Genomic DNA, 12,300 nt, shown 5'->3' with positions numbered 1-12,300 from the left:
TACAATCAGGAAAGGAAAATAAAACCAAGATATGTACTGAATGTATTTACACATGGGGAGGCTGGAATTTTTGTTGTGAAGATTTACTAGAACTAACATTTAGGAAAAAATATTTATATCATATTATGGTATTTGAAATGAGTCGCAACACCATAAGAGAAACTGCCATTGGCTTGGCAAGTGGGTGTTCACAATTGATGTATCTGTATGAAAGCATTCATCTAATCAAAGTATTTTGGCTCTCAAGGTAGAATCACAGGTGTTTCATGAAGGGCTCAAACCATCCTGCAAGTAAATACTAAAGCTCAATAAACACAAAATACATTCTTCAGTAACAACCTTGCTTTTATCATGAATCGGGAAGAAAAGTTGAATGATCTCCCTGCATCCCTTACACAGATCATAAACAAAAGCAATGATGCTGTTTGTCTCAAAATCCATATAATAGCCACCTACAAAAGAGAAGTGGAAGCTCTGTCACCCTTTTGTCTCAGCACTCTACTAAGGCAGGTCCTAAAAATGTACAGTCTGTCTAGCAAGGAGATGGGCTGAATGATCAACAGGGTATTCTCAGCCTCCTCCTTCAGGTACAGGCTTGCCCTGCTGCAATGAGTATGTTCTGTATAATGCTGGCAAAACAATTGATTTAGGATAAAGTATCAGCTGGGCTGCAAGAAAAAAAAATTAAGCTGAACCATTAAACAGCAATCCTAGACTTAGGAAATAGGCAGCTCATGCCAGAGACATTGTGGGTCCCAGTGAAGCTTTACAGATCTCTGCGCTGAGCCATTTGTGTGCGCCTCCGTTCAGCACAAAACCTGCCTGATCTCTGTGAACACTACCATTTACTGCTCCCACTACAAGAGCAATCACATCAGAAGGGAATATGGACATCCTTAACAGGATTTGCTGCTAGCCATTGCCAGCTGCTCTTTCAAATGACTCTGTTAACACTATATAATCAAGCTAAGAGGCTACAGAGTCACTCCTGAGTGATCTCAGATTGGCCAATGTACAAAAAACTTCCCAAAAACTTGGAAGTGGGGGTGGCAGTAACAGAGAAATATTTGTCTTCTATTTTCCATAAAGCTCTGCTGCTATGCTCACAGGGCAGGAATCTTCTGCAAGCAGGAGAGGGATTGAGTCACACCTCACAGACATGCCTTTCAGCTGCATAACCTGTTCTCATGTTTTCTAACCGTTTCTGATTCTACTGTTTTGGGAAACAGCAGTGCCTATAATTAGTTAAACAACATTTGCTTTTTAGCAACAATGAAGTCTTGTGTTCTCTATAGGCATTTTAACTGAATCATTGTCCATGGGAAACCATAAGGAAGATGGCTGTGTTTTCCAGCAGTAACTGAACAAAGGAAGCCAAGTTAAATCCAGATTGTTCTTTGCTTTTCCCTGCACTATTTGGGAACATGTGTGCAGTTGGGGGGATTTTTGTTGGTGATGCTGTTTTGTTTTTCTTAATAATCATTTTGTTGTTACCCCCTCCATTTTAGTCCATGAAGGATTCCCAGGCCATAGCTGCATAACATTAGAATAATATTACACACTAGGTTTAGTTTCCTCTTACATACCCTGAAGTTTATTCTGTACTGAGACACCCCCTATGACAGTAATATCTTTGAAATGCCTCTGTGAGCATAGTAAAACCAAAGATTACTGTTTTCCTGCACTAAGTGAAGTCAAACTCAGTCAGGTACACTTGACACCAAGAGAAAAGGCATTTTTAAAAAATTTAAAAGTCAACACTCCAACAAATACTTTTAGGATACTTTCATCTCTGCTTTCCTGAGATGTGTACGCTTAGCCTGGGGTACACAAAAGTAAGAGCCAGGTTTAATGCACTCATTGCAAAGTTACCAGGAGCCCCTGACAAAACTGGTGTTGGGTTGTGTGTCTGTTTCTAACCTTATCCAAACATAATTCCTTGAGGGGAAAACCAGAGTTTCACAGTTGTTTGTCTTAGCCACTATGAAAACCGCAGAGAAGTATCTTGGCACACAGCAAAAGCTTGGCAACACTGCTGCAGCACACATTTTCCTCTCCTCAATTACTAGTGGCCTTTTGGGCTTTTTTTAGAACACAAGTTCTAGAAACACAACCCTTATTGTTTCAGCAACACTTGGGCATAAATGGAAGGAGCACAGCAAGAGGAATTTGCTCATGCTGACTTTTCAATGTACACTACTCTCAGAATTCTAAAAAAGCTACCTGATGATTCCACTACCAGCCTAGGAAGCTTTCTGAACTAGAGGGTTTTTACAGCCTGCCTGTCTGCCACTCCCAGCATGTGCTAGACTTGTATGAATGTAGTACTTACAAAGGGTTTAAAAACAGATAAAAATAAACAAAACCAAAGCACAAACAAAAAACCCAAACAAACAAAAGCCCCCCACAAAAACCAACCCAACAAACAAAAAGACCAAAACATCAAAGAGAGGATAATAAAGTCTCCAAGCAGTGTCCCTCTTTGGCCATATTGCTGAAATAGGACAGCTATAATTATGATTGTTAATTTCATAATAACCACTCCCCTCCAGAAAGTGGACTCTGGATAGAAAATTCAAGTAAACCAATGAAAATTTGTAAAGTGAAAACAAACAACCTGCTCTACAATGCAGTAAAACTGATTCTGTAGGGCAAAAGCAAACCACTACCACTCCAAATCAAATCTGGAAGTAGAAATTTAGTTTTGATACAGAGATACAAGGAGGCAGCTGCAAAAGGAGCCTAAAGAGTCTGCTGTAATTTTAAAGCAAAGGAGTCATAGTGTTTTGCATGAGTTTGAAAATCCCAGAACTGCTCAAGTCTAACCTCAAAGGTGGGGTGGCAGAGAAGGGACAGAATTGATTTTGATGCAGTGTTTGTGTAGGTGGTAGCACATAGCTAGTAACTGGAAGGCAATAATTCCAGAGTAAGCCATATCTACTGGCACAATGGACTGGGAAACATAACTAACTCTATGGAATTTCTCCCTTCCGTGTAAAATCAAACTCTAAAGTTTAATTTTAGCTTAAAGAAAATAATGTGTTTGAAGACAGACTCAAAAGGATATTCAAAATAAAGAAGCCTTTAAACCACAGAAGTACATCCTTACAACACTGTCTGCTTCCAAACCTAGAAACTGACTTTCAGCTAAATCTCACATGACCTTAGTACTCAGCAGTTTTGCATCACTGGTCCTCAAATACAATTTAATTCCCTTCACTAAATTAAAAAAAATCCAAATCAAAAAACCAGAAAGAAGCAAAATGTATATTGAATGCTATAAGAAAATCATTTTATCAATAGCACAAGTCCTAATGCGTATGGATTTTGAGATATTTTTAATAAGGACTAGTTGGCTATAGTCTTCCAATCCAATTAAGTTAATGTCAAGCATATTTATCAGAAATCACAATGAAAAAATTGTCAGCTTTCTTCCTGGAGAAAAACAAGACCCATTTTACAGAAGCATTCTGCACAAATAAAGCGTTTTTAAGTGTTTTATTTGTCCATTTGGAATGATTAGCATTTATAATCAACAACATAAATCCACCCCTCAGTGAAAAACCCGTCAGCTTGTTATTGCCAAACATATTACAGTCTACTGAAGGGTGAAGAATCACAGACATATAAAGATGAATAACAGTATGTCACCATTAAATCACTTACTCTGTTCATAACACTTTAATCCTCCAACATTGTAAATTAAGATTAGGGGAAAAAAACAAAATCAACATTCCAGTGATAAAATACATAGTGTTTAGTACACAATATAACAGTACAGTGTATTACACTAGTGCATTAGAAAGTTAAAAAAACGGACAGCTCCTTTGGAATAACTGCATCATTGCTGATCTCTCTGCTTGCAGCACAGATGCTACCAGGAAGTCTCCAAGAAGCATCCAACTACAGAAATCCATCACAGCTAAAATAATTTATTCTGAGATTATTATACTCATATTACCTGAATATGAGGACCTAAAATCAGATTCTTTCACATGTGGAGTGACCAGTGACATTCCTTAGGAAACCAAGCAAGCAATGAACAGATCTGCATCCATACTTGAAAATTACATGGAAAATTGCCTTTCATTTTTCAGCCACTTAAGTAAACAGTTACTTAACATTTGGAAGTCTTCTACTAGAGTTTTAAAGTTTAGTGGTTTAAACCATTTTTCAAGGTTACTGGCATGTATGAAATTTCCAAGTATGAATAAGTAGTATCAATATAATAGCTAAAAGACACAACATTTTTACTTACTAGAGACAGAATTTTAAGAACCCTTCTCCAAAAATGAAAATGGAAGATCAACTTTATAAAAATTTTCCAGGAATGATCTGTATAACATTAACTTTATATTAGATGACAACTTCAAAGACTGAAGTTAACAATTATTGGAATCAGCCTTCAAAATAAAGGGGATCAGAAGAATAATCTCTATAAATCAAAGTACACTGAAAATCTCTTTCTCCAGATGTTGCCTGCTACAAATGGCCTCATACAGCTATTAGAGCCTTATCAAGTATGTGGAACAATTTGCTTGTCAATTAAACAGGATGTGAATGCGAAAAGTAGATGGACACAGGAAGCACATTTCATTAAGACAATGGATATCATCTTCCTTCAAACTGGCCAACAACAAACAAGAAAAATTCTGGAGCCAATTGAACTGCAATTGCGGTGAGGAAAAACCCATTCAGTACCTCATGTTCTCAATTAATTGCTTTTTTTATAACACCGTAACTTGGGGGAAAAAATAAAATGAAGCAACAGCTAAATAGAATCCCTCCATTCCCAAAGAACTGAATAATCCTCTGAATTTCACTCCATGATACCTAGGAAAAGTTTAAAAACAGCAGATACCCTTGTGTCATTACCACTGCTTGGCACACTAAACAATTCCCTCTGGGTCCACCAATTGTTATTTACCTTTTAATCAGTTTGCAAACCCTTAAAGGCAAAGACCACTTTTTTTAAAATTTCTTTTATACCAGGAAGTTCATAGCATCCATATCTCCTCTGTGCCACAGTAATATAATAAACTAAATATCATTGTTAGGCTTTAATTATTTTCTATTCAAAGCTCTAAATCTATCAAAAGAGAGAGATGTTTGCCCAAGTTTCTAGGAACAAAAGGCCAGTTTCCACATGTGACCTGACATGGAAATACCCATGATACAATGTTTTTACTCTTTGTACTATGCAAAAAAACCCACAATATTATCATTAACAAACTAAGTTATGGTATCTTTTTATTCATTTCAACCCTTTCAGTGGAAAGAGGAGGTAGATTAGAAATAAGCCACATGCTTCACTCCCTGATCAGTCATAAGGCACATTTCCATTCCACTGAAAATAGGATCTATTTTAGGGCTGGCAATGAAAGTTGAAAGATGTAATCAAATGCATTTGGAGAACTGCAATGTCTAGTCACAGACTGTAGCAAAAAAACAGACAAAACATCTTTTTTTTACTATAGGAAATCTAGGTACTTTATCCAAATGAAATTTGAGAATGATGGACCTACAAAAGTATGGGGCCCACTGGCTCATAAGGCTTACTGGCATTTAATTCTTTCTTTCACAGTGAAAGCAATGGACGTAATAGAGGAAGTGTTAAAAAATGCAGCTTAGGATGAATCTGTCTTCTGGTAATTTCTAAAGTTATCTTAGAAGTGAGCTGGTAAGTTAAGATGTTGTTATTAAAAGATATTTAAATCCAAGAATTTGTTTTCATCGTTACCTTGAACTAAAATTTGCCCCCAAAAACTGAAGGGCAAAAATCCCACAGTAATAGGGGATAAAGTTACAATCATGTTGATATCTACTCAAGTAAAGCTTTAACAATTACCACGGACTGAATCCAGACTCTTTGCCAAGAGATCAATCACAGTTTCGCCCTCAGCTCTCCAGTTTGACTTGGCTCTTATTCAAAGTAACATGAGAACCAGGTTCTCCAAATGCCAAAGCCACCTCAGCAAGCTTCAATGTGAAAGTTGTCAAACTGTGCAAACTCAAAGGAGCGAGTTCCGAGGGCAGCCCAGCCGTTCCCCGGTTTGGAAATGGTGACATTCTCCCACAGAGGATAACCATTTAACAGTCCTGAGGCCGAGTTGCCCTGTCAAAAAAAGGAAAATGTTAGCTTTGTAAAATCCAGGGTCTGTGTAGACACTGAGCCTGCTCACATGGGAGATAAGACAAAGCAGAAGGATGTCAAGTCACCTTTCAACTACATTTCACACATTTTTCATGCAGAGATGCATCTAAATATTGTATAGAATCCTCTGGTGTCTATCAGCTCTGTGGAATAGATCTAATGCCTTTACAGTGAATACATTAAAGGCTCCTCTTCTCCTACTCACAGCTTTGCTAACTCAGTGTAGAACCTGAAGTGTAAACTGGTTTTCCTCTTCCTTGTATCAGACTCTTTCAAAACAGCCCAACTTTCTTAAGGTGCTATGATACACTTGGCACTGCTACTGCAGAATGAGGCAGAAGTCAAAAGTAAAGAAAGATGTAATTTAGTAATTAAGCTGAAATAAAGAGGAGACAGCAGAACTTTCAAGTATCACTCAAGCCACTTCAAGACACAAAATTAAAACCGTTTCAAGAAAAATTACAATTTATTTTTTGTGTGTTCCACTTAAAAGAAGTAACAGTATTTAGAAAAAAGTGCTTTAGTTTACTTGTATTTCTTAATCTCAAAGACAATTATAGAGACAGGTAAAAGCAAAGAATGTCTTTCAAGGAGTCGGTGGGAGAATTATTTAAAGATGGCTCTGTACAAAGACACAGTATGCTGCATCAAGCCATAAGAGGTACAAAATATTTAATAATGTAGATGGAAGTTTGAAGCATTGTCGTTTTAAAATTACCCACACTGTTTTAAGTGATTAATGTTCATCTTCAGTAACCAATGTCTTGGCCCATTTTACAGATGGCAACCATTGTTGTAAACGTAGGTGTACCAAAGCCAAAACTAAACTACATCTATTTCAGTGAATGCCTTAGGGGCAAGTGTGCCTTTGCCTCCAAATGTCAAAGTAGAAGAGACAAAAAACAGCTTCTAATACTCAGTGGCATTCTAGCATGAGGGGCTTGGTGCATAATTTTAAGTTACCTTCAGTAGTAAAAATCCCCAGCCAAGAGTCCCCATATTTCAAGACAGCTGGAGTTGCAAAGGTTCCATTAGACAAAGGGATTAGGCACTCAGAAGAGAACTTAAAGCCTTTTAGGTACTTGCACCAATGACACACCCATCAAAGCACACAGGGATATTTAAAGTACAGTTTGGGGCTGCTTTCCTCCCCAAGTCACTATGGTTAAAAAAGGTGAAGTGGGAGGGAAAGAAAAGAATGCAGACAGGCTTCTCATTAACTGCAGCCCATTTATAAGTAACACAATGCCTGTGCTCTTCCAACACAGTAGAGAAGGAACTCAGCTTATCTGAGTTTTCCAGTCCTTTATTAGCTCCACATACAAGGCCTTAGTCTGCAAAGGGAACTGGTGGGAGACAGATTTGTAGCACAGGCTACCTTAGTATTTTACTGACCGTCTTAAGAACAGGAAGCCAGGCCATCATCTTTCCATCAGACTAAATAAGAGACTTGCCTCTCTGACCCTTCTACCTCCAGCTTTCAATTCAGCTTTCCAGTTATTTTCCACACCTTCTACAGATTCTCAAGATCTGTTTTACAATACAGGCAGCAGAATTTGGTATGGCATTTTAATATTGATGCAATGTAACAGATACTGTTTCTGGTTTTGATAGGGTAAACCAATGCAAGTACACCATCAATAGTACAGCACAGCTTTGTCTAAACTATTTAGGACTGGAAGTTTCATAACTACTTTTCTAGCTTTTTTCCTGTGTCCTTACCTGAATGTTGAGAGTGAGTGTGTGCCATGCATTATCCCGAACACCAGCAAGTCCTTTCATTAATATTTCTTTTCCAGCTGAAAAACATGCTTAAGTTAGCAAAGTGTTACTTCAGCTCTCTGCTGAAACTGATAAATACCAAGCCAGCAAAAGGATAATAATATCTATTTTTCAGAAGTGTTCAGGATTGACATTTTACCAATTTCAGTTGCAGCATGGAAGGCTTAATATGCGAACCCAGACTCTGCACTATCAGTACATTTTCCTGTTTTGTCAGAACTGCTTTCTCACTGAAATCCTCAATGCTCTTGGCAATTTGGCATAAGATGAGGATTCACTCTATGGAGGGTACAGCTTATTGAAGTGTGACAGTAGCTATCAGTCTGCTTATTCTATAGATCTTCTTGTTTATTTATTGCTTGTAACTATTTTAAATCACAGGGTTTCTGTTGCCACACTATCAAGTTGCTTAGCTCTACCCAAAATTTAAGCTAAGCAAAAATGGGGTGTGAATGACACCTGGAGGGAAGATGAAGACCTGAAAAAAATTAAGTGCTACAAGTCTTCATTTATTCAGTAGACAGTTTTTACTGCAACATAATTTAACATTCAAACTCCCTTCTAGAAAAATGTAAAGACGACTGAAAATAGCTGTACAGAAAAAATTATCATCTTGTGTAACAAGTCTCAGCTTGAAATAATGGGGTGGTTGATCAAAATCCACTCATTTCATCTAGGAAAAATTACTTCTGACAGCCTGAGAAACTAATCAGGTAATGTTGTTAGGTCTTATTACAAATAAAAAAATTGAGTCAATCCTAAGCACAAGTATGTATTTCCATACAGCTGAGACTTAAGTTTTTATGGAATTCTACATTGCAAAGTTTCACTGCAATGAAACTTTGCACTGATATGTTAAGAGAAGCTGTGTAAAACCTTTGTTATTCTACCTGTCTATGGTAGAAGTGCAAAGGAACACAGACACACACACAAAAAATATATCTTATCAGATATACTCTAGATCTAGAAGCTACATTTGACTCATCAGAAACTACTGAAAATTTTAATTCATATTCCTGAAGTGATAGGAAATGCATTTAAACAACTAAATAGGCCAGTGCCTGTCAAGTTCTCTACAGATGAATACCCATGAATGTTAACATCACAAATAGAATGTGCTCACTCCACTGAGCTACACTAACAGGAGGATGCATAATTTGAGGAAACAAGAGGCCACTTATGATCCTCACTTTAGCCAGATGTAAGTACTGTGCCTTGAACTGCTCTCTAAGAAAAGCCATTTCATGTCAATTGGGATTTTCCTCATGCATAGTTTAAGAATATGGGTAAAATCTTTCTGTAATTAATATTGTATCAGAGTATTTATAAAAAGCAAAATAGTTCATATTGGCTAGTGTAAAACAGACTTTGTCAGTGAAAAAACAAAAATTCCAGAAAGCTCAGCATGAGAAATGGGCCAGCCAGTAGCCTTCAGATAGTTTCTCCACATATGAAATGTGGCCATCATTAGAACCAATAGGTTAAATTCATAGTAATGACAAATGAACTATAAAATCTGAATGTTCCCTATTTTTATCAAAGTTATCAAAATGACGTGTCCATATGCCAGCATGCTCTTTTGCAGAGAACTGCTTACCTAGGTCACCAGTGACTCTGTAGGTGCCATCTGCAAAAACCCAGAAGAAAACTCCTTTGGAATCTCGCACATATATCCCACCATTGTCAACTCTTCCTGCAATAAACACTCCTCCATCACGAGGTTTTTCTATGTAGATGTCACAAGTGACTGTCATGTTTACCCTGTAAGAGAAGATTAGTGCTTTAACAAGGAAGGAATCCATTCTTTTGAATAGGCAGTATTAGAAATTATTTGATTTCCTGAGATTATACTCCAGCTCAACAGTAAAGCACTGTGTTATGCATGCAATGAGAGCTGTAAAGAACAATAAAGCAAAGTAATCAAATAGAACCATCAAATAGCACCCAGAAAATTTACACAACTTCCTCCTCCTCAGAGCTGCACTACAAGGCTCTTAACCATAAAAATTCTTTCCCTCTATTAATGGATCTACATCCCACATCTGAAAGCACTTGTAATACAGATACAGCCACAAGGTCATTTACTTAAGAAGTAATAATTGTCTATAATCATTTACAGAATGTGAAAAGACTCTCTGTGACAGCAGCTCAGCTGATTACTGAATTGGAGAATATCTATTCTAGCAACTTTTCTTCTCACTTCTAACAAAGTTTCATTCTGAGTTTTCATTCTAATGTAATGCTCCAGCTTCCTGAATAGATAGTCATTACACAAAAAAGATTACTTTCTTGCCTTCCCATTTATCAAAAAAGAGACCCCCACATTTCCCTTAAGCCATTATAAAGAGACTCAAGGCAATATAGCAATAATTACATAGTAATACTTTCAAAATATATCCAGGTTCAATAAAACCATCAGAGAAAAACACTAACAAACTCACAGTAAGAGAGCAAAAAGCTTTCACACACACAAGCTTAAAATCCAAACAATCCTGAAATTGAATCATGATAAATTTCCACCAACAACTGAGGTAAAGTATCATCCTACAGAGAAATTTAATGCAAGATTGGCTCAGAATTTCAATAGCAGGTGTTCATTGTTGAAAATATCTGCCAGGGACAAGTTGAGTCTTAAACTGAGGATGAAGCAAACAAACTTGAGAGCCTGAAATTGAGGACTATTATAAAAAGTTACAGACCAGTAAAATTTGACTAATAAACCGAATATTCAGGAAGCAAGCTTGGTTTTGAAAGCAAGATGAAGACTCAGAAAGAAACTGAACTAAAACAAAATAATAGAAGTTTTAGGAATCTCAGTATAGTAATTTAAAAATATGTCCTATGTAGCTGATATAGGAATCACTGAGTATAATTTACTCAATGAGGGAAAGTTGATTATAGGGAGAATATGAGACCTTTCCTAACAGAGGGCTGCAAAAGCAAACATCAGATAACTGAAGAACAACCTCCAAGTACAAGAGGGTGATATTCTTCCAGGCTTTGGATCAAAGTGATTCAATCACATCTCCAGGCCTGAAATTAGAAGTGTGAAGCAAGTTCTGAAAAAGCATTTGCCAGATCAATGATCTAATTAAAGTGAAAAAAAACCTGACAAGACTGCTATTTTAAAAAATGTATCAAAAGAATTTAGGCTAGGCCTCTAAGCAGAAGAGAAAGTTTTTAGCATGAAGTTTATTATTATTATTAAAATCATAATTAGTTAACAGGCTCTTTCCCAAGGGTTTATTAATTTTAAATAAACATTATTCTAAAATATGCTGCTTGATTCTGAATTACCATCTTTGCAGCTCCTAGCAATTTTTTAGCTCCTTCAAAGAATTACAATTTTAACCATACTGTAATCAAAGCAGTAAACCTCAGTTACTTTCAACAGAAATAAAAGTGGTTGAAGCAGGATTGGCATCAAATCCACACAATTCTAGAAACTGCTCAGAAGATGGCAGTCTGCAACAAATACAACTGAATTATAAATGAAATAGTCTGAGAGTTATGAGACTGATCAAACTCCTAACAAATAACTCTAAACTATGTAATTCAAAATTAATCCTTTTCTTGGTCCAATTTAAGAAAAAAGAAACTCAGGGCACACATTGGTGTTTCTAGTATGCCAACTCAGATCCATTAGTGTAAAAAATTAGCTTGAACAAATATGCCCAGAAGGACATAAGCAAAATAAAAAACAAAAAACACATTCTAAGACAGTATAGAATTAGGCTAAACAATCATGAAATGTGTTCGAATCCCCATCCTTTAGGAGTCATTTATACAGCTGACCTTTTGCCTCTGAGCAGGGCTCAATGACTTTTAGAAGTGCCTGAATCATCATTCCTACATGTCTACAGAGAATCTGAAGGCAAAAGCAAAAGAGATTTCTCTCTCTGTCCAAGAGAAATGAGGTTTGAGACAAATTAATTGACCATTACTAGCACTGGCGAGGAGAACATTTCCCCAAATGTCACTACAAAATAGTATTTACATACCACTTAAAATTTCCTATGACACTGATGGTCTGGTCTGCATCAGAAACCCAAGTGATGGGCCGCTGAACCACCACCTGGCGGAGTGTGAACACGTGATCTCCTGGGTCAGAAGCATTTACAAAGTATTCAAACACACCTGTCTGATCTGCAAAATTTGGGGCTTCACTGAAAGGTGGATTACCTGTTCAGAAAATAAAATACACATCAACTCTAAAACACTATTTTTCTTCGGTGGACTTGTTTTCAGAAATTTCTCCTGAAAATTTTCTCCAGATTTTTGACTTGCTATATCAAAACAGCCCACAAAATGGAAGTTTTTAAGCAGACACTGGTTTTTAAGCAAATACATGAACACCAGGTAAG

At 36.8% G+C, this 12,300-nt stretch overlaps 1 protein-coding gene across 1 annotated transcript in view; it reads right to left on the bottom strand.

Moving 5' to 3' along the window:
- Nucleotides 1–3,483: 3,483 nt before the first annotated feature.
- Nucleotides 3,484–12,300, bottom strand: part of GALC (galactosylceramidase) — a 32,010-nt gene continuing 23,193 nt past the window's right edge. Inside the window, 4 exon segments of the mRNA XM_071426671.1 lie at nt 3,484–6,115; nt 7,877–7,953; nt 9,534–9,697; nt 11,938–12,118. Of these exon segments, the coding sequence (XP_071282772.1) occupies nt 5,972–6,115; nt 7,877–7,953; nt 9,534–9,697; nt 11,938–12,118 (566 nt within the window). The 3' untranslated portion in view covers nt 3,484–5,971.

Source organism: Agelaius tricolor, unplaced genomic scaffold, assembly GCF_023055355.1.
Source record: "Agelaius tricolor isolate 1412-34295 unplaced genomic scaffold, bAgeTri1.0.p SCAF_5, whole genome shotgun sequence".
In the NCBI taxonomy this organism is placed as follows: Eukaryota; Metazoa; Chordata; class Aves; order Passeriformes; family Icteridae; genus Agelaius; species Agelaius tricolor.
This window is presented reverse-complemented; position numbering and strand designations above follow the sequence as displayed.